Source organism: Acomys russatus, chromosome 22 (assembly GCF_903995435.1).
Source record: "Acomys russatus chromosome 22, mAcoRus1.1, whole genome shotgun sequence".
NCBI classification, from domain to species: Eukaryota; Metazoa; Chordata; class Mammalia; order Rodentia; family Muridae; genus Acomys; species Acomys russatus.
The window spans coordinates 10253676-10279866 of record NC_067158.1 but is presented as its reverse complement, the minus strand read 5'-3'; the positions used below and the strand labels follow the sequence as shown (position 1 = coordinate 10279866).

Here is a 26191-nt window from a genome sequence, read left to right as displayed (position 1 = left end):
CTTTCAGGTGAGGTGCAGCCACTGTGGCACATGGAAAGCCAGTACAAAACAGGTAGACCAGGCTATCAGGCCTTTAGATTCAGGGAAGGCAGAGCCCAGCCCACCCTGTTTAGTGCATCACAGCCTCCGGGGAGTGGCTTTGGGAAGAGTGTCCTGAAAAGGACTGAATAACGGCAGACCTGGCCCTGTTACAATGCATGGACAGTTCCAGGAAAGGGCTATCAGTAGAGGTGGTTTGAACGAAGCAGGAAGGTGGAACCCTGTAAGGCAGGTCCACAGAGCTCACAAACTGAGAGAGCAGCAGTGGCCATATCTGGGTGGAAAGCTAGGTTATACCTCCCCCTAGGCCTCAGCCCTTACCTGTATTAGTCATCCGAGAGGATGGACCTTCAGATGAGAAAATGCCTCGGTGAGACCCAGCTTTAAGGCATTTGCTCAATTAATGATCAGTGGGGGACCACCCAGGCCACAGTGGGTGGTACCATCCCTGGGCTGGTGGCCTGGGTTCTATAAGAAAGCAGGCTGAGTAAGCCAGGGGAAGAAGCAAAGCAGTAAGCAACAGCCTTCCACAGTCTATGTTTCAGCTCTGGCCCCAGGATCCTGCCCTGGCTTTCTTCAATAGTGAACAGCAATATGGAAGTGCAAGGCAACTAAATCCTTTTCTCAGTGTTTCATCCATTTCATCGCAGCAATAGGAATCCTAAGACCAAGTTGGCACCAGGACTGGGGTATTGCCTCACCATGTTTTGGGGAGGATTGTGGAAGGACTTTGGAAATTTGGACTAGAAAAGAGAGCTTGGTGGTTAGTTCCTGAAGAACTTAAAAGATAATGTTGAGAGCAGTACAGAAGACGGAGGCCCGGCTTGTGAAGTTTTAGAGAAAAATGTAAAGACTCTGTTATCAGGGTTATTTGCTGTTTTGACTTGAGAGTCTATGGTTCTGGTTAGCTAGGGCTGAAGAGTCAGCCATGACTAACAAGAGACCAGAACCATTCAAGAGAAACCTCTGTGTTAGTGGGACAGTTGATGCTGGTTAACTGAGCTAAGAAATTAGTGGCGATTAGAGAGACCAGAGCCTGGTGGTGATTGTGCACGCCTTTAATCCCAGCACCAGGAGGCAGAGACAGGCAGAGCTCTGTGAGTTTGAGGCCAGCCTGGTCTACAGTGAGTTCTAGGGCATCTACGGCTACACAGAGACCCTGTTTCAAAAACAAAACAAGCATCACCGAAGTGAAATCTTGTGGGAAGTTGTTTCCTGAGAGCACAAAGCTGCGTTCCAGAGGCCATGGGCTTGGTGATGTGAAAGTCTCAGGTGGTTTTGAAGACGAAGACATGGAGAGAGCTGCGGCTCAACACTGAGAGGCCGGGAGAGGCCTTTGGTGAAGGTGTAGTCTCTGTGGCAGTTGAAGGCCCAGGACTGAAGGGATCATGCAACACTGAGGCTTGGGACCAGTAGAGCCTGACAGGCTACTGGTCAAAGTGCAGCCCAGTTGCCCCAAGGAACCCCAGCAGTTTTGGAAAAGCCAGCACAAGGGGATCCCACCAAGAACGGCAGTACAGCAGAGCTGGCTGGGGCCTACAAGCTATGTGTGCTGCAGAGGGCGGAGTGGAGAAATGACGGGTGCCCTTTGGAGGAGCCCAGAAGATGGTGAGTGGATCCCAGACACTGGATGGTTGGAATTTGGGTTTGCTTTGTGACTGACTATGCCTTGATTTCCCCTCTTGAACAAAGTATTTTACTAGAGCCCACAGTTGACCGAATTTTTAAGATTGGCTGTTTTAAAGAGACTGAAATCTTAGCATGTCTGAATTTGTAAAAACTGCAGGACCTTTATAGTAATTTGTTTTTTAAATGTGAGATCTTGGGGATGAGTAAGAAAGGGTTGTGGCTTAATATGATGTGTGTGTGTGTGTGTGTGTGTGTGTGTGTGTGTGCGTGTGTGTGTGTGTCCAGTTGCACTGGCTGGGTTTTGTGTCAACTTGACACAAGCTAGTCATCAGAGAGGAAGGAGCCTCAGTTGAAGAAATGGCCCCATGAGATCCAGCTATCAGGCACTGTCTCAATTAACGATTGATTTGGGAGGGCCCAGCTTCAAAGAACGAGAAGCCTAAAAGATTTTTAAAATTGGCTAAACATCCAAGGAAGCGCAGAGCCTTTTGAGCTAACACTGGATGATCTTGGCACCACAAATGGCCTGTCTGAAGTCCACAATTCTTTGAAGAAACAGACTTTCAAACTCACAGCTACAACCAGAGATAGCTTACACACTCCTGAGCAAATGATGAACAAAAAAGAACAAAGAAAAGTCAAACTGTGAGCGGCCTTGGCATTTTCCTCTCTATAACTGTTTAGACTCCCCCGGCCCCTTATGTCAACTATAAAAAGTTCCTCATGTCTATGAAGCCCGGGGTTCTTGTCTGAGACCTTTGATTTGGGGATTGGGCATGGCCCAGCCCGGGGCTGAATTAAAGTTTCTTCTTGTATTTACAGGCATTTCGAGTCTTTCTGGTTCTTTTTGGGATCAAGCTGGGCGCAGCAAGCTCACGGTGGGTGGCGCCATCCCTGGGCTGGTGGTCCTGGGTTCTGTAAGAAATCAGGCTGAGCAAGCTGTGAGGAGTAAGAAGCAAAAGCAAGCAGCACCCTCCATGGTGTCTCCATCAGCTCTGCTCTCCCCCGCCCCTAATCCTGCCCTGTCTGAGCTCCTGTCCTGACTTCTTTCAGTGATGAACAATGATATGGAAATGTAAACCGAATAAACCCTTTCCTCCCCAACTTGCTTTTTTGGTCATGGCGGTTCATCACAGGAACAGAAACCCCCTGACTTCTCATGAGCTCCAGCAGAAAGTGAAGGAAGCCAGCAAATGTTTACAGACCATGAATGAACTGGACAAATGAACCCTCGGCATTGTGGGAAGGTTCCAGAACTTCAAACCCTAACTTGAAGAAGCAGGTTCAGAGTAGAGCCTGAGGTGAGACAGGAACCAGGCCAGGGCAAGTGTGAAGCCTATGTTCTTCTTCCCATCCCTGGACCCAAGAGTTCTAGTGTGCCCGGGCCCCTCTGGGTCTGTCCAGATGACTGTCCAACCCCAGGGAGGCTTCTGAACACAGAATCCAATTGGCTGTGGAAGTCCAGCCATTTAATAGCAGAAGCTCCCCACCCTTTTCTCCCTGACAGCGTCCTGAACACAGGATGGGCACAAGCTATCAGAAGGCTGTGGAAAGCCATGGAAAATGAGGACGTCAGACGGCTCCTGGGGTAACGACTGGGTTGAGTGGAGGCCTCTTTACCCAGACACCAGCATGAACCCCATGGGAAGCTAGGACTGGCCACACACCACCAAAAGTATGAGGGTGCTGGCTGGTGTGTTGTTTCTCTAGCTTGCTTCTGCATGTCCAAATCTCAGTGAGGGATGACTGGAGCTCACACAGGCCTTGTCCTCTTGGCCTTTTTCTCAGACCTCACGGAGTCATCATGGGCTTTCCTTTTCTCTGCGAGCTTGTTGGCCTGTAAGAAAGAAGGAAGAACTCAGGCTGGGGGTGGGGGAGGGGCAGGTAGGGAGGGATCCCTTCCATTACTGGGGCTATTGTTACTAGCAGAACTTGTAGAAAAGCTAACAAATTAACAAAGACAGATTCCAACTCAAATCTCAGTGTAAGTGAGCAGAGCCCCACTACTGCCTATACAGCTCATTATGTTGTGGTCTACAAATCTCCAGCTTGGAGAATCTAGGCCCACTCTTCCACCAGCTTCCCTGAGGGCAGATGAGTATCACTCAAACCTTTCCCCGGAGCTGGCAGAGAGGGCACAAGGAGGAGACTCCTTCCTGGGCCACAAGCAATGCTCCTAAGAACATTTAGAGGTTGGCAAGGAGTTGCTCTGTTTCCTGAACTTGACACCAGCAGGGAACAGGTCACACTACAAGGGCATGGAAAGACCCGAGAAGGCACCACGTTACTGTCACTTAACTGGGATCTGGTGGCATCCCCTCCAAAGCACTTGCCAGCCACTTCTGGAGGCCTCAGTGCATATTTGCTTTTGGATTTCCCTTTTTTCTACAGTTCTGTGATCAAATCCAGGGACTTGTGAATGCTAGGCAAGTGCTCTACCACCAAGTGAACCCCCAGCCAACATGCTGGATAAGCACACGTGGTCTTTGGGAAAGACGCCCTCAGTCCACTCAGACAGCTCCATCCTCAGGACAGCCATGGTGCTTAGTGGTGGGAACTGCCCCGCCTGAGCGAGGCCTGCCTTGCTTGCTAGTCCCAGCTGCATAAAACTGAGTCGACCGAACCCCTGAAGGAAGAGGCCTAGTCCGGTGGGCTGAGGCAGGTCTGGACGACAGCCCACAGCCCTGCGCTCTCCTCATCACGGGGCAGGAAGTTACCTCTCGGATTTTGCGCCGCTTGCCAAACATGATCTTTTGGTATAGGTACTTCTCCCGCTTCTTCATCATCATGATGGCCAGGCGCTTGGCCTCGCTCTCCTCCTCCTGGGCCAGCCGCTGCTTGTCTTCCAGCTTCACAGTGCCGGCCACGACCTGGGGCTTCTGGGGAAACAATGCAGCTGCATGTAGACTTGGCATCTGGGCTAAGCGGGCTGCTTCCTAGACATGGCTGTCTACTGCTTCCCTACCTTTCCTTCCAGCCTTCGCTGCTCCAAGGATGACAGGTGCGCCTCCTCCTCCTCCTCCTCTGAATCAGCTTCCACATCTTCCTCTTCCTGATTTTCCCTTGCAACATCACCATCACCTTCATTGTCGTCGTCTTCATCCTCCTCATCCTCATCCTCCTCTTTCAGGTTTCCTACAGACAGCACATGACTTCTGAAAGGCCTACACGCCTGCTTTTCCCTTGCAGGGTCAAGGCAGCCCTCGCACTGACCTCTGACCCTGCTGCCTACCTGCATTCCAAAGGCAGCTCAAGGATTCCCCACCAATGGCCCCAACAGCTCCCACAACCCAGCTCAGCTGCCTTCAAAGAAAACTCGAAGGCCCTCTCTTGACCATCCTTGCTACCTGTGCAAATACTGGCAACGCTGGGTCACCCTGCTCAGCTACTCCAAATGTCAACCCCAGACTAACACTGCAAATGCGTAAAAGGCTGAAGGGCTTTCTGCTTCCGCTGCCCTCTTCTCTGGAGTCTGCCAAGTCTATAGTCAAGGGAACTGGCCAGCTGGGCACACCCGAGGAGCCTGTCCATACTGCCACCCATCCCTGCCCAGCTCACCTGGGTCCTCTCCCCGCTGCAAAGCCAGTAGCTTCAGCTTCTCAGGGGGAATGTAATCTCCTTCCTTCTCAGATACGAAGGGCGAAAGGTGTGGGGGCAGCTGCACCCCAGGGAAGTACTCTGCCACAGGCAGGAGGAGCCGCGCATTCACACAGTCGAACACCCACTGGGGTTGCACATAGTACCTGGTGCAGAGTAGCCAGCACAGAAAGGTCACACGGGAACAAGCAGGGGTACCACTGTACCACCAAGGCCTAGGATGCACCCTCTTCCCTAGAGGGCTTGAAGAGCCTACCTGCCAATGATGGGGGTTTGTTGCCCAGGCCGGTCAACGATCTGGTGGGTGATGCAGGAGTCTGTGACATCATAGGTGGCTCCGATGCACAAAGACTTGTCCCAGGATACATCCCCACCAAAACTCCTACAGGGACAGGGGAAACCAATAAGCCGTTTAGGCATGAGCTGCCTGTCCTGGAAGCTGGTTCCCTGGACCTACAAAGCCACTCTTGTAGGAAGCGCCTGTGAGTGCTCCAGAACCTCCTGTCTGGGATAACGCCTGCACGCCTGGTTCAGTAAGGACCTCAGCTAGCAAGAGAACAGCTGTCCCCTAGCTCAGTGCCCTGAAGGTGCCTGTCTGGTGTCTGGCCAAGCACCCTGCACACGGCTCCATGAGAAGTGGGGGCACCCACACGATGTTACCAGCAGACTCCGTGCCAGGACGGAGACTGAATACTGCAGGCAGAGCTATGGGCTACCTAAAGCCTCCCACCTGATGATGAAGGCCAACGCTTCACGGGGCACCTCGCGGTTCAGGAAGAACTTCAGGCTTTCGAAGAGTTTCTTGTGCTTTTCCTGTGCCTCCAGCTCTTTCCTGCGATCTTCCTCCTGCGCTGTCGTCTCCTGCAGAGAAGGGACCAAGCTTCACAGCACCAGGCCATCCAGCTCCACCAGAAGACAGGACTGGAGCTTCCTCTAGACCTCAGCTTCCTAGGTGCTGGCCCTGTGCCCCATCCTGTCCCAACCTGTGCACTCCTGGAAGGCAGTGCATTACTCACCTCATTGGTAGGAAACTCATCGGCCTCCACCTCCTCTATAGTGGGCACCACCACTCGGGCCAGGCTGGCACTAAGGGCAGCCAGTTTCTGCAGGTGGAAAGCAGAGTCACAGGGTGGCCTGCCTATAGGCTGCGAACCTCATCTGGGTGTAGGGTGGGGAGCAAAAATAGCTGTAGGCTACATCTGGGTCTGGGCTGTAAGGGTAAGTTATGAGACCATCCTTTTGGAATGTCGGGTCAATGCCCCTGAACGCCCTCTTACCTCCATGGAGCTCTCAGAGTCCAATGCATATGTGTCCTCGCTGATTTTTGTCTCTGCTTGGACTTGACCTTCAAGCTGGGAAGAGGGAAGAGGATACCTACAGCCCCTTGCCTCAGTGTGGGCACAGAAAGGCTAGGTCTAAGCTAGGTAAGAAGGTGCTAGAGCTCTACCTTGGGTGGGTAGTGAAGGTTGAGTGACTGGTAGAGGCGGAAGTTGACAAAACCCAGGAGAGTGGTATAGAACTCGGTGAAAGTAGCCATGACCCTGTAGTCCACATCTGTTGGATGCTGGAGGTATAAGGAGACAGACACATCTGCAGTGTTAGCACATGGTGGGGGGTGGGGGGGTGGGGTCGGGGGTAGGTGTTATGCCCACAAACCCACAGGCATCTTAAGCACAAGTAAGGCTCTGGGTACCATGTGGTAAAGGGAAGCCAAGAGAGAACCAAGGGGAGTTGGTCTACAGTGCTCCACTGCAGCCTGCCCTACCTCCTCCTGGCCCTGGCTCTCCCACTCCTCCCTCAGCTATCAGTGGGACAAAGACAGAGCACACACCTTCTCCCCTATCCATCCCAGAACGTGTTTAAGATCTGCTTCAGAGAACACTGGAAAGGCAGCCTTCCCAGGGTCCAGAAGAGGCGACAGACATCGACTGACTAAGGTGTCTTGGAAAGCCAGGTGTGGCTTGTTATAGCAGGTGAACAGGACTTAGTCCATCCATGGCCTGGAGAGTCTCTGATGAAGCTCAGAGTTTAGCATTTCCACATCCGACCCAGGCTAAAGGCCGGGACTAGGCTGATGCAGAGGTAGACCACCTTCCCAAGCTGTGGCCTGGCAGGCAGAGAAGCGCACAGCTCACCTTTACCCATAAGGAGCACATCTACAAACTTGACCCAAGTACCTCAACTCTGGAATGGTCCCACCCTCGGAGAGACCTCCCCAAGAGCCCCATCAAACCCTGCTATCTATCCACTGGGAGGCACAGAATACATAGGAAACATTTCTAAGAACTGTCAAACTGATAATGATCATAACACCCCTTGGCTTGGGACACCCACCACTTTGAGCTAGCTCTCCATCTTGCTATCAGGCAGAAGCCTATGCCACCAGGCTTTTCCTGGTAGGTATTTGAGCATAAACTCCATTTTCCATAGTATTAAGCAGGGTAAGGCACACCCTGCCCGCACCCCAAGCCCCACTGTTGTATGCCCAGCACTGGCTGCCCAGAGGAGGGGTACATGAGGGTCCTTGTTACAACCACCCTAGCTGAGAGGAAGCAGTTGGCAGCAAGCTGGGAGGAAGGAGGCATGGGCAGCCTGTGCCCTTCCCCCAGGGCCAGCTGTGTGGAGGCTGGCCCTCACAGGGCCCTATTCACCGCTCCAAAGACACACAAAGACCAGTCTGAGCATCATGGGGGTTCAACATCAGAGAGAAGGAAAAGACAGAAGAGGCCAAAGAAGTAAGGCAGGAAGGAGGAGGAGGGAGAAACAGAGGGGGAAGAAGAAAGGAGCATGTACCAAGGTTCCCCAAGCCCACTTCAAGGAACTGGAAAAAGGACTGCTGAGCTCCAAGGCCACCTCTTGTCCCCACAGGTCCCACTACCAGTGTACAGCAGACAGGGCAGGTTCCAGCTTCAGATACCCTCTGCAGCCTGGGGAGCACAGGACTGTTCTCCATACAATAATGAATTAGCAGGAAAGGAGGCCATGAATAGCCCAGACAGATACCAGGGGCGAGCCCAGCTGGGACTGATCCTGAGGGGTCAGAGGATGGATGGGGCTAATAAGGTTTCCATGGAAAGCAAAACCAGAATCCTCTTAGTAGGGCCCTAGGAACAATCCCAAGGACGTAAAGAGAAGCTAATAAGAGGCAGTGCCATGTGCTAAGTGCCCTCTTGTGCTCCTGTCCCTGGAGACAGGCGTGAAACAATTTTGTTAGGGTATGACAATGGCAGAGCAGGAATTAAGGACCCCAGGGGGTCTCAGAAGGGTTGGGCTACCTCTTGATCCAGGTGGTAGCTGTACAAAATACTGGGCACACATGGCCTCTAGAGCTGTCCTCACTGCCCCTTCAACCACAAAGGCTGCTGCCCACTCACTATCAGTGCTACAGAAGAATGCTAATTCAGAACAAAGCTGTTCTGGCAAGAGATCACATTTAAAGACCTTCTATGTCTGTGTGATCCAGCTGGAATACAAACACACCTTTAATTCAGGAGACAGAGGCAAACAGATCTGAGTTCAAGGGCAGCCTAGTATGGAGCAAGTATCAAGTAAAGAAAAGCATAGGTCCAGGGCTGGTGATACATGCCTTTAATGCCAAACAAAGGTAAAGTTAGTTTGTAGAAAGAAACACTCATGTTTGAAAATGTGACGAATCAGAGAAGATTTGACAGAACAGGATATGCCCGACTCTCAGGAAAAGAGAGTGGAAGGGGTAGCTACTTAAGAGGCAGTTTTACTAGGATAAAATAGAGAGATAAGTTACAGAGAGAGAACTTAGGTGGAGATGGAATAAGCCAGAAAAGTGAGAAACCAGAAGGTTAGAATAGACTGCTGAGTTAGTTTGAGGCCAAGCAGAGCAATTTCGGGCCAAGAGAAAAGCCAGATTGAGTAAGTCAGCTGGGAGAAAAGTTTGAGCCAGAGCAGCTGAGTTGAGCCAGCCAGCTCAGAGCTCAGAACAAGAAAGGGTGATTAAGTCTCAGAGGCTAAAACATTCTAGGCCTAGGTTAGATTGTAGGGAGGCCGGAAGCTTCCAGGACTAGGCCTAGGTTAGAGAAGGCAGTGAGCAAAATTCCTTTTCCACAGGTCCTTTCTAGACTTCTTTTTCTCGAGCCTTTAAGCCCCAGCACTCAAGAGGCAGAAGCAGGTGGATCTTTGTGAGTTTGAAGCCAGCCTGGTCTACAAAGAGTCCAGGACAGGCAAGGCTACACAGAGAAACTCTGTCTCAAAAAACCAAACAAACAAAGACTTCCTTTGAAGTCCTCACAGGAAGGCTGAGGGGGCAGAAAGGTGCAGGGACATATCCAAGGTCATCTAGCACAGTGGTTCTCAACCTGGGGGACACCTAAGACCCCCTCATACCAGACAGCTACATAGTTTATAACAGCAGAGACATTACTTAAGCAGCAGCAGTGAAGTAATGTTATGGCCGGAGGTCAGCACATGAGGAGCTGTTATGAGGGCTGGAAGGTGCTGGAGTGGGACAAGCTTAGTTAGGATTCGCCTATGGGTCTGAGTGTACAGACTACACTGAGAATTCTGCCATGATCGGTGTTACTGACTGACTGGGCTATAGAGCACATTCCCTACCCTGCGCCATGCCGCCCCTGAACAGCAGCCAACAATCAGGAGCCCAGCAAGGGCTCAACCCCAAAGACAGCACCCCACCCACACCTTTCCAGGATCCCGCACAAGGCTGTCCCAATAGGCATACTTACATCATGGGAGAAAGCGTAGGGTACAATCCATACGATGGGCTGGCCCAGCACCTCAGCCTGATAGTAAATGCCTTTGATGGACAGGAAGACCTGGGAGGGGTAGGGGAAGACAGCATGAAAACCAAGGGGTGGCGGGGAGGTCCAGGGCTCCCCAAGAGAACTTCAGCTCACCTTGCGCAGCGCTCGGGCAGCAATGACGTAGTGCAGGAACTCCACAGTGAGCCGGCGACACAGCTGAATGGTCTGCACGTGGCACTTGCCAGTGCGTGGGAACGTGGAGAAGAGGAAGCACATTGACAGGGCATCGTCGAGATCCCGCAGAGCATCGACAAAGGTAGGGTAGCTGAGGGCAGTGAGGGCAGTGCTCCTGAGCCCGTTCGGTTGGGCTCCAAGAGTCTCCAGCTACTTTACCTCAACCCAAAGGTCCTGACACCCGAGCCAGGCACTGCCACAGCTACTTCCTGACATGCTGGGGCAACAACTTCCTCACAGCTGGCCATGTACCTGCAAACAATCCTGTAGCCACCAATGAACTGTGATAACCTCAAGACAGCACAAGAACCCTGGCCACTTGTCACCTTTTGTGAGTGAGAGGCTACCAAGTTGGCTACAGGTCACCTGAGTGGGTCTTGTATTCCTATTTCTCACCATGCAGATCCATGTAAGTGACAGAACCAATGTAAGGTACGGGCACTGGGCCCATGTCCAGTTAGAACCTATTTCCAGGAATGCCATGGTAAATGAAGAAGCAGACAAAGTGTCACTTGAGCAAGAGTCACCACTGCTTTGATTGTTTCTAGACAGAGAAACAGAACTGTGGGACACAGAGAAGAAGGACACTGAATCCCAAGTGGTGATACCTGGACCTTGTCCTGAGCTATGACCTACCTGGGTCACTAGGTCTCACCCAGTTCAAGCTTTACCTAGAAAACCACACTGCTGGGCAAAACTGCTGACTTAAAATAGGGTGTCTGTAACCAGATATGGTGGCACACATCTGTAGTCCTGGAAACTTGGCAGACTGAGGCAGGAGTGTCATTGAGTTCCAGGCTAGCTTAGGCTACAGAGTAAGACCTTATTTCAGAATCAAATCAAAATCAACTAAACCAAGCCACCTATCCACCCAGCTCTTGTGGCTCTAAACACATTGAGTATAGCTGACCAGACAGGGCCTTAGTTTCCCACCTCAAGCCAGGAAGCCCTAGAGCCGCTGGCAACTCAACCACATTCTAGGAAGCTTCAGTTGAAGAAAAGGGTCTGCCAGGTGTGGCACTGCACACCTTTAATCCCAGCATTTGGGAGGCAAAGGCAGACGGATCTCTGGGAGTTGGAGGCCAGTCTGGTTTACATAGTGAATTCCAGGCCAGAGCTAATAATCAGACCCTGTCTCAAAAAAATTTTAAAAAGGAGGGCCAGGTGGAGATGATGCATGCCTTAATCCCAGCACCTGGGAGGCAGGCACGGACAGGTTATTATGAGGCCAGCCTGGTCTACAGAGCAAGTTCCAGGGCAGCCAGGGTTACAAACAAACAAACAAACAAACAAAAAAGAAACAAACAAAAAAAAAAGGGTGATGATGATGTTGGTCTGTCATGTCATAAAGGGCTCTGAGGGGCCCATGGATCAGGCCCCAGAGAGCACTGCTTATTGCAAGGGCTGCCAGGTCTTTAAAACCAGGCTAAAGTGAAGGGAAGGCCGAGCAGGGAGCTGGCAGGGGAGGGAGAGCTGTCTAGGTTTCTGAGGCAGAGGCAGGAACCTCCCTCGGCTTCCTTGGTGCCTCCATTTCCTAGGTTTCTACTTTGTAGACAATGTTAACACCCCAGACTCTCTGTAGGACAAGCACACACCTCTTCTGGACTACCTGGTTTCCCCTACACTTTGCTTCTGGCTGAGGAGACCAGAATCTTTTTGCTTTGTGGGTGAGCCCAGGTGTTGGCTCCCCTACCCTCATCGCTTCAACACAATAGCCGTGTCACAGGCAGGACAGGAGCTACCAAAATGTCTGTTAGTAACGTGTCCTCACTCAGAGTAGTCCTTGTCCTCTGGCCATCCAGTTCATGATACCACTGCTATCTCCCAGGTCAGGGCTCTTGCATACCCCTGGGACCACGTGTGCCGCCTAGCCCACCATCCCACAGACTAGAGGTACTAGCCTCGGAGCTCAGTTCCAGGCCAAAGAGTTGTGTTGTGGGAACTATTGTGACGCTGAAGATTTAGCGGCAATGCTGGCTTCTAGCCAGTAGATACCAAACACATACTATCCAAATTGTGGGAGCTACAAGGGTCTTCAGGCATTTGCCAAATCCCCTTGAAGAGGCATGGATCACTGGCTAGCTAATGATAGGGAGGAACTTCTAAGAAGGCTGAGTGAGGACTAGTTACAACCAAAACTACCTCACCATGCTAAGTCTGTAGTGTGGGAACCCAGGGCTCTGGTTCTCGCACCATGGGCCCTTTGAACTTGCTACAGTCTCTGCCCATAACATTCATCCCTGGCCGCCTCAAACAGGTCATTTTCCAGAGCTCTCTCCGGGTATGTAATCAATGGAGCCTTATCGTACACCCCAGTTTCTGCATGCTGCAACATATAATCATGGCACTGGTTTGTGAGCTTGAGTTTTGGCCTAACGCTCTAAAAGGACATGCACTCTGTCAGTCAAGTGTGGTCTTGTCCCCCTTGTGTCCCCAGCTCTAGGACAACACTCAGCAGCAGTTGCAGCACTCTGAGGAGCAGGACTCACCGCTCCTTGACAATGTGGTCAAGTTTGTAGCTGGGTTTATTGTCCTTCAGGCGCTCCACGGCATTCCACTCGCTCTTCCCATAGGCTTTGCGGAGCTTCCGGACAAACACCTGGAAGAAGGGCCCGAGGCTGTGAGGGCTCCCGAGCCTCTCCTCCATGGAGGATGCACGCACGGGGTCTTCTCAGTGCCTTCTGAAGCTGGCATGGCTCTCTGCCTGTGCCATCAGGCCCCTCAGCTCAAGATTTGCCTAACAGCCAATTCTTTGGGGGCCTAGACCCATGATAATGACCAGAGGTGGCAGTGCTGACACCACACTGTCTACCTAGGAAGAGAAGCATATCAGCTCAGTTTTGCACTGAAGCAGATCACGGCTAGAAGGGCTAGCTTTTACTGCAAACTCCTCTCGGCACCACCCAATCTAGCTCTTCACCTCTATAGACAAGCTACTCAGAAAACAAACAAACAAAAAGCAAACCCTACTGACATAAACTATTGAGGCCATATCTCCCAATCCAACAAATGCTTTTCCTCCCAAGAACTGTTCAAACCAGCCCCAGGGTTCCTCAGAAGCCTGAACAGTACTTGGGATTATAAACAGGAGGTCTTGGACACATTTCCCATTGCTTGCCCACTTATAGCACTGTTTGATGTAGCTGCAAAGCTCAGCCACAGCTGCTGCCCACACTCCTGCTGCCCACCAGGTGGCGCCCGTCTACTTTCCACTCTCTGTCCACGTGGAAATAGGTTCCTGCTGTCCCGGTGGCACTGGAGCACTAATGTTTCCTTACATATGGAACTGAAGCCCAGGTGCCTTGGCAGAATCTCACAAAGCTAGAACAGGAGGGCTGAGGAGCACAGAAAGCCTCTGAAACGGCACCATTTTTGCCCTGGGGGCAAAAAATAATAGTAATAATCTTTTTTGAAGGGGGGCAGAATTGGTTAACAATTATATGCAGGTTCTGTGCAAAAGAGTTTTAGACAGGCACTCTCACTGAACCCTGGAGACACCTTTTGGGGTAGAATAACCTCATCCTCTGTACAGAGCTGACCCTGAGTACGGATCAGCAACCTGTCCAAGTCAGTGAGTCACAAAGCTGCAAACACATCGGGCATGGTGGCATACTAGCCCCAGCACTCAAGGAGGCAGAGGCAGGTGGATCTCTGTGAATTTGAGGCCAGCCTGGTCTACAAACAGAGTCCAGAACAGCCAAGGCTACACAGAGAAACCTTGTCTCAAAAAACAAAACAACAACAAAACACACACACACACACACACACAAAAACCCCCAAACAAACAAATAAAACAAAAAAACTCCCCAGGCCTCACCTTGTACTCTCGGAACTTGTTGACGATGGGTTCATGGAGGAGGAATTTAATATCTTTGATGAGGTAAAATGTTCGGGCTGCTGTGGAACCCTTGTTCACTTTCTTCTTATGCTTGGGCTCATGGGGGTAGATGCCCTTCAGGATGCACAGCCGCCTGGAAGATAAGACGTCTGTTAAATCAACCAAAGGGCAAAGCCACAACTGGGCCTGGAATTCAAGAGTCACCAAGAAGCATGGCGTTCTGTGCTGAGATCTCTCAGGCGCGTCTGTCTGATGGTCAAAGTTCCTAAGCACATAGTGCAAACAGACAGGACACTGAAAGGCTGACAGGCACCCAAGTCAGGAACTGCCACACCAAGAAGTCAACATTTCAGACATACAAAGGTAGAGGGAGAGCCAAGCAGAGTGATGCACACTTGTTCTCCAGGCACTCAGGAGGCTGAGGCAGGGGAGCAACAGTTTCAGGCCAGTCAGCACTATGGGAGTTTGTCACGAACAGACAGACAGAGACTGCAAAAACAGGCTGGGGAAAATAGCTCAGTGGCGAGCACTTGAGTAGCATGTGTGAGGCCTTTGGTTCAATGCCCACCCTGCAAAAAACATACAAACAAAAACCTAAGCAAAAAACAAAAAATTCTCTTCAAAACAAAAGCCTGTAACCAACACACACACACACACACAAACACACACATGATGGAGGTGGGGGTGGTTACAAGTCAGGATTAGCCTGATGGAAGGACCCACAGACTTGCAGACACCTGGAAGTCTTCCGTCAGAAGGCAGGAGGTAAAGAGCAAACACGCAGATGGCCCAAGAGCTCTGGTTTCTCCTCAGACCACACCTAGCAAGCACAGTTCACTAGCAGATAGGCAAAGAAGAATATTACAGGGCATAGGGCAGCGCAAGTAAGGCTGGGGGTAGCGGGGCTTGGTGCTTCCCCTGCCCCTTTGTGTCACTACCCATCACTCCCCAGACCCCCACGTGACCCCTCCCCACCCTGCTCCTCTCCAACATCACCTGAAATCAGGCAGGCTCAGCTGCAGCTTCTTCCGGGCTTTGTTTCGGGTGATATAATTGGTGGCAGAGCCTCGTTCATACTTAGGGAGGAAAAAGCAAACAATTCTCTGTTAGTGATGACTGCAGTGAGTGGCATACAACTTTGGGAAAGGCAAATTCCAGAGACAGCCGAGAGTCTGGGTGGGTGGCAGAGAGATTTCCAGGACGGAGATTGCTGTAGAGAGTCAGATAACCTGCCCACAGGAACTCTGCACTGTCCTGTAGCTGCTGGCATAGAGGAGACAGGCATCCACAGGGCGCTGAGGTCTGAAGTACTTAGCACCAGCTCTACATCCTGTCTGGTGTAGACAGTGATTCCACAATTTATTTCACTTAATCCGCACAAACCTGTGGGATAAGTGCCTTCAGAATGCCCATTTCACAGAAAGAAGTGAGCTCAGTACAACAGTCCACTCAAGTCACACAGCTTAAAACCTGGGCTGGGCGCTGGAGAGATGGCTCAGCAGTTGGGAACACTGGCTGCTCTTCCAGAGCCACATGGTGGGCTCACAACCATCTGTAATGTGATATGATGCCCTCTTCTGGCCTGCAAGTGTGCATGCAGGCAGAGCACTGTATACATAATAATAAATCTTTTTTAAAAAGGAAAGAAAATTCTTGTCCTAAGCCACATACCTTTGCCCTCCCAGCCCCCTTCATTCCCTAGACAGCAACTATGTTCAAAACAGTAAGCTAGATGCTCTGAGGGTAAGGAAGATGACAGGCTTGGTATCTAACTTGCCGCCAAGAAGCAAGCTGTCTTGTCGGCCACCTGGATGGCTGTGGTGTTAAGATGCTGCTTCTCATCCACATCACTGCTAGAGACAGCATTCTATTCCAAAGAGCCTGAGACTGTAACTACCCACGCCCACTCCAACGAGGTCTTCCTCTGCAGTGAGACAGCAGGAGCTTCTGTACTCAGGGTCAGCTCTAAGGAGTGAGAGCTCCCTGAACTACCTGTCATAAATAACCCCACGGCCATGAAACACTACCCATCCTTTTCTGCAGACGTCCACTGTCTACTGGGAACAGGTACATGCTAAGTCCTAGGGTCGCCAAAGATGAGCTGCACAGCTTCCATTCCGAGTGTTTCCCGCTGAGGCCAAAGAGATGGCTCAGCAGGTAAAAGCACTTGCAACCAATCCTGATGACCTGTGTTTGATGCCAAAACACATACAATGGAAGGAGAGAACTGGCTCCTGCAAACTGTCCCCTCCGTGTGTGCACTGTGGGTCTTGGGAACACACACACACACACACACACACACATTAAAAAAATATATACCATAAATGTAAAAAACAAAAGCATTTCCCACTGAGCCTGCCATGGCAGTAAACATCTTTAATTCCAATTCTCAGAAGTAGAAGCCTGTGGTATACACTGATATCCTATCCCATCACTAACCCCAATGCTGAAAACAAAATGTCTTTCATTTTCCTATGTACTGCCATTTGAAACATTAAGCCTGGTTCACGTGGTGATTTAACTTTTTGGATTAGGATGTGTGTTGCTAAACTTTGCTAAACACTTTACAATGCATGAGACAAGCCCTTTCTATAACAAATAATTTGGCCTCAAATGTCAAAATGATTCTGGCACCCAGCGTGAAGAGTGTAACAGCTTGCTGACATCTCTCCACCAGCACCTCAAGGGCAGGTTTCCCTTTTTATTTTGAGATAAGGTCTCACTATGTAGGAGGAGTGGCTGGCCTGGAACTTGCAATGTAGATCAGACTAGCCTCAAACTCCTAGAGATCTGCCTGCAGAGTCAGGTTTTCCTTCTTATAGTTTGTAGCTCCGAATGGCTAGCACTTTTTGGATGCTTAAGAGTGAGTTAGGTGCTGGGCGGTGGTGGCGCACGCCTTTAATCCCAGCACTCCGGAGGCAGAGGCAGGCGGATTGCTATGAGTTCAAGACAGCCTTGTCTCGAAAAAACAAAAAGAAAACAACAACAAAAAAAAAGAAGGTGTTAGGTTAAAAACAAATTGGGGCCCTTCTTCATGGTCTAGCCTCATAAGTGGATGGAACTGAAAGATCATACTGCTGAAGTAACCCAGACCCAGAAAGGTAAACCTCACATGTTCTCTCTCTTTGGAGGCTCCTGGCCCTACACCTTCAGATCTGAGACTATATCCCAGAGTATATACTCTGCAGAAACCAGGAAAAAAAGGGACCACTGAATGGTGGGGGTGGTGGTAGTGGGGTGTGTGCAAGGGACAGAGAGAGGAATAACAGGGAACAAGTGATCAGGCAGATGTAAATGAGAAAAACAGGGAAAATGGAGATAAATACAGGAATGAGGAGGGTAAAATAACAGTAAGGATGTCTGAAAAAGCCCAAAGGGACTATACTATTACCTATCTGTCTACAAACAAAACAAAATTTATAATGCAGATTAAGCCTGTATATAAACATACATAGATCATGAAATTCTATCATCTGAGCTGACAATTCCCCCAAGAGTCAAAGACCATCTAACAAAAACTCTTAACACCAGGCCCGAGAAGCCTTCTTTTGAGTTGCTGGAAGAGACTTCCAAGCATCACAAGCTGTTGCTGTTGCCTTTGGTTACTCCCAGAGAAGGAAGTCCCCATGGCAGAAAACACCATCTACAGTAGATGCAGGGATCAGAAGCCACTGATCTAACCCTGACCGGAAAGCCTCCTCCCTGAGGACCAGCTTTCATGGTACTAGAAGGAGCCATGCGAACTTCCAAAGGAGAGAAGCAACCAAGCAACTAACAGTCCTACCCACAACAACAGCCAATGAGTCACAACAACAGGCAGCTTAACACAATAACCCGAAGGGTACAGTAGTGGTGTGGATACCTCAGCAGGAACCAACAGTTTTCCACCTGGACTTAAGATCCTCTCAACATAGGAAAATCATGTCTGGTACTAGAAACCTAGCTAACTACCCAGAGCTAGTAAAGTCACCAATCCTTAAAGAGAACCTACAACCACCACCTTACTAAACAGTGTAACCCCTAAGTACAATTCTAAATAGTTGTCCTTATACCCACAGATAAGTGTAATCCTCACCTCTCATTAAAGAAACTTCTTTGCAACAGACAGAGACCATTACAGAAAACCACAACGAATCACAATGCGGAGTTGTGGGGCCCAATCCCAGCGGACACATTTAAAACACTCCCACACCTATAGCTCAGGGATCACTGTGGAAGGAGGAATGGGAAAAAGATAAGAGCAGAGGATCTTTTACTCCATTATTGCACAGTTTGAGGTAAATAAATTTTTGAAATATGGAAAGAAAAAAGAGCAGGGGATCAAGGAGTTTGCTGAGATTGTGTCTCCTAGGAGTGTCAGAAGCTACATCCATCAAGTCTCACCAACACAACTGCCCTAACACTGAACAAGGACAACAACAGACTTGCTAATGTGGATGGGAGGAAGCCCAAGGGATGGGAACCCCACACAAAGAGCTACAGGCAACTAAAGAATGCTCTGAGTAGGAGAACTAGTACTCCCCAGGAAGGCCATACCAGTTGGCTATACCACATGGTCAGCCCTCAAAAAATATATATGTATATAAACATATATATAATATTATACAGACTGAGCAGGTTTGGGGGGGTGGTTTGAGACAGGGTTTTTTCTGTGTAGCCTTGGCTATCCTCGAACTCACAGCAATCCATCTGCTTCTGCCTCCCCGAGCACTGGGATTAAAGGCGTGCACCACCACACCTGGCTCGGATTATGTTTACATATTTAGGAAGATGTATATACAACCATATATTTATAGGTAGTAACAACAAATAATTTTAAAAAGAGGCCATGAATTTGAAAGAGAGCAAGTGGGAATATACAGGAAGGCTTGATGGGAAAGTAAAGGGAGAAATAATTAATTATAGCCTCAAAAAATAATTAACAACAACAACAAAACAGACTGGTATCAGAAACTTGCAAGCCAAAGACCTGAGCCCATCTCATCTTCCCCACCCCCACCCCAAAGCCTCTTCAAGCCTACACTTTCTCCTTACAGACGCAAGACTAACTCAGATCCAAGTCACTTTCTTTAGCTGTCTTCTCCACGCAGAATACATCACAAGCCTTACATGACAGGGAGCCCCCAACCTCACCTGGACAGCGCCTGCCTTATTTACTGTATCACAGCCATGTTGATGCCTTTCCAAAGCCCCGCACACTGCCAGGCTTCTCTACCTACTGGCTTTGGCATTTAGTTCCCACTGCAAGTTTTCCTTCGGAAGGAGAAAAGGAAAACAGCACGCTTCCACGTTAATTATGACTAAGAAGCTGAGGAAACGGAAGATCGCACAGGAATAAGAAACTCAGTCTCTGGTCTGTGACAAGAGAGCCAAAAGGGTGCTGACTTCTGCTTTTGCCAACCTGCTCACTCTTTCCCCTTTTCTGAAAGAGGTACGGCTGCTATTCTCCCTTGAGAGGTCACCACCACCAATACCCAGTCGCACAGCAAGTTCTATCTGATAAAAGATAAAACCGTCTTAACCAGAAACCTCCAAATTGCAGCTTCTGTCAAAGCTACAAGGGGGAAAAGCACCCTAAGATACTCATAAGATTGTGACAATGTCTAACCCTACATAAACCATGAGCTACTTCTGTAGGAGCCCGGGCCCCTTTAAGCTACGGATGGAGGCTACGGCTGCACGCAGATTTAAGTCTCTCCATTATCCGAGTGCCGAGAGTTCTAGTTGAAGGAGCTCGAGGTCCACCCCCACCCACCAACACTTCATGATCTTCGTGATGAACTCCGCGTCCCGCTGAACACTTTTTAATTGTTGTTTGGGGGCTCTGCCCGTCTTCACAATTCCTTCCACAGAAAGCGTGTCACAATTCTTCCCCAGCTTCGAGGGGCTCCCGTGCCGTAGTTCGGCTCCGGCGGCCGTCTCCTGACCTCTAGAACCCAAAGGCCAGGGAAAGTGACAAGTCCGAAGTCCCGCCACTCCAGTAACGCACTCACCTTCTTCTTTTCCAGGCCTCCCATCGCTCCACGTTGAGAAACCCCCGAAAACTGCGCGGAAAGGCAGAGCCACTTCCTCCCGCACGTGCCCTGCCTAGGACCCTGAAGGACCCCACCTGCCAGCCTAGGGCTGTCCCAAAATATGCCTGTGCAAATGCAGAGAAAGTTGGCCTTTTGACGACCTCGTTATTTACGACCAAACTCTCTAAAGCCAAGTCATTGTGGTCATTCTTTCAATACTTTTCTTGTTCACCAACGTTTTGTAGATAAACTTTAAACCAGCGTGGACATTTAGGCAGTTTTATAACCACCCTAAAGACTGTTGTTTGACAACGTTAAGCCCCATTGCATTTCGGGATAGAGCTGGAGACTGCCCGGTGCCTTCTGGGATGCAGGGGAGTGGAGGGGAGGGAGACAGCAACTTTCTTTCGTCATAGGCTAAGTTGAATTGTCGTGGCAACGGTTGGTAAGCATTCTAAAACCTGGCTGGACCAGGCTTTTCCCTATTGGCCTTAGATTCGGCTGCCCCTAGTTCGTTTGCTAGTGTCAGGATAAAATAGAGCTAAGGCCTGCCTTTTACCTCACAGGGGTAGAGAGATCTGAACAACCGCTTAAATTTGGGAATGAGTTGAGGTGAATCTCTATATGAGTTCGAGATCAATCGGATCTACATTGTGAGTTCCAGGACAGCGAGGGCTACATAGCAAGATCTTGTCTAAATAATAAAATGAAATAATAAATTAAATAAAATAAATAAAAATAAATAGAGCCGGATGGTGGTGGCGGTGCACGCCTTTAATCCTAGCACTCGGGAGGCAGAGGCAGGCGGATCCCTGTGAATTCGAGTGAGCTCCAGGACAGACAGAGATACACAGAGAAACTCTGTCTCGAGAAACCAAAATAGGTAGGTAGGTAGGTAGGTAGATGAGAGAGAGAGAGAGAGAGAGAGAGAGAGAGAGAGAGAGAGAGAGAGAGAGAGAGAGAGAGAGAGAGAGAGAGATATGAAAGTGGAACGTGATGATGGAAGCCTGAATTCCCAGCACACAGGAATCTGATATTGTCTCAAAACAACAAGACTAAGTAAAGAAAACAAGACAGGCCAGGCTTGGGGGCGCAACACTTTTAATCCCAGCACTCCGGAGGCAGAGGCAAGAGGATCTCTGTGAGTTAGAAGCCAGCCTGGCCTACAAAAAGAGTTCTAGGACAGCCAGGGCTATTACCCTGAGAAACCCTGTCTCGAAAAACAAACAAGCAAAAACGGGGCTAGGGAGATGACCAGGTGGACAGAATTCCTGACACTCGAGCATAAGGACCTGGGTTCAGATCAGCAGCACACATAAAAAAAGTTGCATAGTGACAGCCCGGCAGTGGCAGTGGCGGCACATACCTTTAATCCCAGCACTCAGGCGGCAGAGATTGGTGGATCTCTGAGTTTGGGGCCAGCCTGGTCTACAGAGCAGAACAGCCAGAGGTACACAGAGAAAACCTGTCTCCAAACAAAGTTGCAGTGGGGGCCTATAGTATTGTTGGACCCAAGATTCACTCGGGTAGGGGGTCGTCGCGAGAGACCACTCGAGGACCACAGTGTTGATGTAAAAGCACAAAATTTATTGCTGACGCGAGTCAGGGGGCCTCAGCAGGGAGGGAGGCACACCGAGCCACTGCTACAAGCTATTTTTAAAGGCTAAAACCGCAAAGGTTACGAGGGGCTGCGTGCCCTATGTTAGGATTGGCTCTGGTGGTCGCTAAGGGTGCTTGTCTAAATGTGATTGGCTATTGCAGGGGTCGTTGGTCTTGGGGGCCCATTCTTGGCAGGGAGGGGTGTTGGGGAGTTTCCAGAGAATTTCCAGATGGTACTTTTCTGAAAATTGTTTACCTTAGTTGAAATTGTTTATCTCAGTTGGCCACCTTGATCTCAGAAACTGAAGCTGGCCTTCAATTCTTTCTGGGTCAGTTTCTCAAGCTTGTCTGGGTCATGTTCCCAGGCTTAGGCTGAGAGAGAGAGCCTTACAGTATCAGGTCTGGCTGGGAATGGGGAACCATTAATTGGACATGGGGTAAGCTGATCCCTTAAATTCACTGGCCAGTCAGCCTAGCATAACAAAATCTAGTAGCTCTAAGTTTAGGGAGTATTTCTGTTTTCAAAAAAGGAAAACATCAGCCGGGCATTGGTGGTGCATGCGTTTAATCCCAGCATTTGGGAGGCAGAGGCAGGCAGATTGCTGTGAGTTCGAGGCCAGACCGATCTACAAAATGAGTCCAGCACAGTCAAGGCTACACAGAGAAACCCTATCTCGAAAAACAAAAAAAAAAAAAAGGAAAACATCAGGCAGGTGAGGTGTAAGGGTCCAAGAATCAATGAAGACTCCCAGACTCAAACAGTATACAAAAGCAAAGAGTGTTTATTCTACAGAAACAGCCAGTATGCAGGGGTCACCACTCATACAAAATGGCGACCCTGAGGGGTGCTCACATTTAGGATATTTCCAGCCATGGTTGTTTAACCTTTGTTAGGATTGGTTGGGTTCATGATAAGGGGTACTTGTAAGTTCCTGATTGGTTCTGACCTTGAGGAAGGACCAGTCACCTCATATCTAGTTTAGCCCCAGGCCAGATGTCCTAGCAATTGCTGATTGGTTGTCCTTTTTCCAGGCTTTTCCAAGAAGTCTAATGAACCCTTCTGGGAAACAGAGCAAAGGCTCAACATGGTGGCCTGATTCAAAATGAAGTAGGTTTGGCTTTCTCAGTGGTACATGTCTGTAATCCCAGCACTCAGGAGGCAGAGGCAGGCACATCTCTGAGTTTGAGGCCAGCCTGGTTTACAGAGCAAGTTCCAGGACAGCCAGGGCCACACAGAGAAACCTTGTTTCAAAAAACAAACAAAACAAAAACAAAAACAAAAAAGAAAGAAAGAAAGAAAAAGAAACCATCAAAACATCCAACATTATCCATATACACCTGTTCATGCAGGCACACACACTCACATGAACACTGTATTAACTGAGGTTCGGAAAAGTATCTGGCAATCAGGAACTAAGGAGTACCACAAAGGCACACTGCACAACAAACCTCACACAAAAGACTTATTGAGAAACACATGAGAGAGAGTGGTTGCCTCTGCTGGGAAGAGAAGCAGCAGAAAAACTGAACAGTGGGTGGGTTTTATATAGGGTTTGCGGGGGGGGGGGGGATTTCCAGGACAGTCTGGGATTGGTGGGATTTTTTTCTGGCCTGATCTTGGGGCAAGTTCAGGGACTGGTAGGATTCTGTGGCTTGATCCTGAGCTTTCTTTCTTTCTATTTTTCTCTGTAGTCAGAGCTTGGCTTGAAAAGCCTTTAGAGTAGCCTGGGGCGGTGCCTGACTTTAAAAGGCTTGTAAACCTTACACAGGCATTACCACACACCTATACACACCTAAAATTGAGCAGAGTTAGATATCGGAATGTTTTTAAATGTATATTTAACACATTTGAGCTTAAATAAAAGCTAAAGAAAGAAGTTCCATGTTGGCATGGAGGACATGGCTCCATAGACACAGCACAATCTTGAGGACTCATTTGGAGTCTCAGAGCCCATGTAAAGTTGAATTTATAATTCTGGGACTCCTATGATAGATGGGAGCCAGACCCTGAATGCTCACAGGACAGCTAGAGCATGCATCTGATGTATACTTGTTCACTACAACAAGAAAATTTGCCTCAAGTAGAGGATGGTGAGGTCATCGAATACTTCTTTAATGCCAGCACTTAGGGAGGTAGAGGCAGACAGATTTCAGAGTTTTAGGCCACCATGGTCTACAGAGCAAGTTCCAGAACAGCCAGGGCCACACAAAGAAACCCTGTCTTAAAAACCAAAAAAAAAAAAAGAAAAAAAAAGATTTCTTTTATGTATAAGAATTTTTTTTTCTGCATGTATGTATGTGCACCATATTCGTGCCTGGTACCCACAGGGGCCTGTAGAGGGCACTGGACTCCCTAGGACTGGAGTTACAGGAAGTTGTGAGCCACCATGCATGTGTTGAAACCAAATCCAGTCCCTCTCCAAGATCAGCAAACATGAAACCATCTCTCCAGCCACTAAGCTTTTTTTTTTTTTTTCTTTTTTAATTTACAATTCAAGCCTGTGTAAACTTTACCTGGCCCAAGGTCATGTTCATAGGAGTCACTCAGTGATCATGAGTAAAACTGCTGTAACCATTTATTTGCAGACAAGGAAGAAGAAGCAGGCAGATCTCTGTGAGTTCGAGGCCAGCCTGCAGTTTTACTTACGGTCACCGAGGAATAAAATGTGTTTCAGCAGACTACAAATACACTAGGTACTATTCAGTGAGTAAAAAGAAACGAAAAGCCAAGGGGAGAGAAGATGACTCAGTCAGTAGAGCCACTGACAAACAAACATGAGGACCTGAGTTCAAATCCCCACTATCCACACAAAAAGCCAGCTCCAGTGGCATATGTAGGTGATCCCAGCGCTGGGGAGGCCAAGACAGGCAGCCCCTGGACCTTGCTGGTCAGCTGAGTCATTAAAAGATGAAGTGTGACATATATCGCTCAGGCATGCTCTCCCCCTGCCCCCCGTCCCCCTCCCCCTCCATCTCCCTGCCACACAACACACACACTCACAATCACAATAGCTTGAGCTCTCAAGCCATGAAATATGCAGGTGAATGTTAGACGCATAGTGTTAGATGAAAGAAGCTAGTCTACACTGTTTGGGTTTGGTTTTTGAGACAAGACCTTATATGTAGTCCACACTGTCTTTGAATTCATGATCCTCCTGCCTCAGCTTTCCCAAGTACTGGGATTACATCACACCCAGACAAAAACTAACTAGTTACGATTCTAATTTACAATGTTCTGAAAAATGTCATAAATTTCTGTATGAGCATCCATTCTGTGATGAAACCCATTCTCGGGGTGCTAACCTAAAACAGAAAAGAGAGAATATGTCTAGAAAGAATGTGTTATAGGTAGGTTTTATTGTCATTTGGGAAGAGGGAACCTCAACTGGATGATTGTCAGGAGCCATAGGACCTTGCCTGACCTGCCCCAGTGGCTGAGAGGCCCTGCTGGCTGAAAGCCACAGCTGTCTGCATACTTGAGATAATTATTCTGCCTGGCTACCACAAAGATCCAGCCTGACCTTGAGAAAGAGAACAATTCGGTGTATCGAGACTTCTGTATAATCGCCCCACTCCACACTGCGTCTTGGGCCTGGCCCAGGAGATTTTGTAATTTTCCACTGCATTCCTTCCCACCCCCGCCCTTTCAGAAGCTACTATAAATTTGGATACCCCCTTACAATAAACGGCCCTCGATAAGCAAAGTTTTCCTGGGCTCGTGCCTTTCTTTCGTCCATTCTTTATTCACAGGTCGCGACCCTCCTCACCACTCCACGAATAACTGAACCCGCGGGTCGGGAACAGATAATTGCCTTGTTCTGATTGGCCTGTGGCCATGTCTGTGGAGACTGTCTTGACTGATGACTGATGTGGGAGGGCCCAGCCCACTGTGGGTGGCACTATCCTTAGGCAGATGGGTCTGAGCTGTAAAGAGAGGCTAGCTGAGCATGAACCAGAGACAAGCCAGTAAGCAGCATTCCTCTGAGGTCTCTGGTTCAGGCCCTACACTGAGTTCCTGTCCTGACTTCTTTAGTGATGAAGTGTGGCCTGGAAGTATAAGATAAAATAAATTCCTTACTCCACAGATTGCTTTAGGTCAGAATGTTTTATCAGAGCAACAGAGGTGTACACTAGGGCCAGTTTCCTCTTGAGTTCTTAACCATGTGTAAACTATAGAATATCGCTTTTGCTGATCTCATCAAGTTGCAGTGTGGAATCAAGAGCAGGTAATGGGAAGGCCAAGTGAGATGAGGACATCGGTCACTCCTTTTGTGGCCTCCACTTCCTGGTAGGCCTTACTCAATACTCCCAGCAGCCTGAGAGAGCGAAGACTCTGCAGTGGGAGAGCAGTCCACACGAGCATGAATGTGTGGGCACTTGTTTGCATCTACTTAAAGAGTTGAAGTCTCATGCAGCCCAGGCTGGTCTCAAATTCACTAAGTAGTAGATCTTATGATCGAACTTATGATCTTTTATCTCTGGAGATATATATAGGTAGGCATCACCAT

At 49.2% G+C, this 26191-nt stretch overlaps 1 protein-coding gene across 1 annotated transcript; it reads right to left on the bottom strand.

The window, feature by feature from the left end:
• Positions 1-3269: 3269 nt before the first annotated feature.
• Pes1 (pescadillo ribosomal biogenesis factor 1) lies at positions 3270-20165 on the bottom strand. The gene is made up of 15 exons (XM_051165201.1): positions 20064-20165; positions 15067-15146; positions 14050-14203; positions 12722-12831; positions 10152-10323; positions 9981-10070; positions 6713-6829; positions 6543-6617; positions 6282-6368; positions 5996-6126; positions 5522-5647; positions 5227-5411; positions 4634-4803; positions 4386-4547; positions 3270-3505 (listed from the first exon to the last, which is right to left on the bottom strand). Exons 1-15 carry the CDS (start codon positions 20085-20087, stop codon positions 3422-3424), a joined length of 1767 nt encoding a protein of 588 aa, XP_051021158.1. The 5' UTR covers positions 20088-20165; the 3' UTR covers positions 3270-3421.
• Between the last annotated feature and the right edge of the window lie 6026 nt (positions 20166-26191).

Coding starts and splice junctions, on each gene's coding strand:
- Pes1 (XM_051165201.1), bottom strand. CDS start 20,087: ATGGGAGGCCTGGAAAAGAAGAAG. Junction 6,830..9,980: donor CCTACGCTTTCTCCCATGAT/GTAAGTATGCCT, acceptor TTATACCTCCAG/CATCCAACAGATGTGGACTA. Junction 5,648..5,995: donor GCGTTGGCCTTCATCATCAG/GTGGGAGGCTTT, acceptor CTGTCCCTGTAG/GAGTTTTGGTGGGGATGTAT.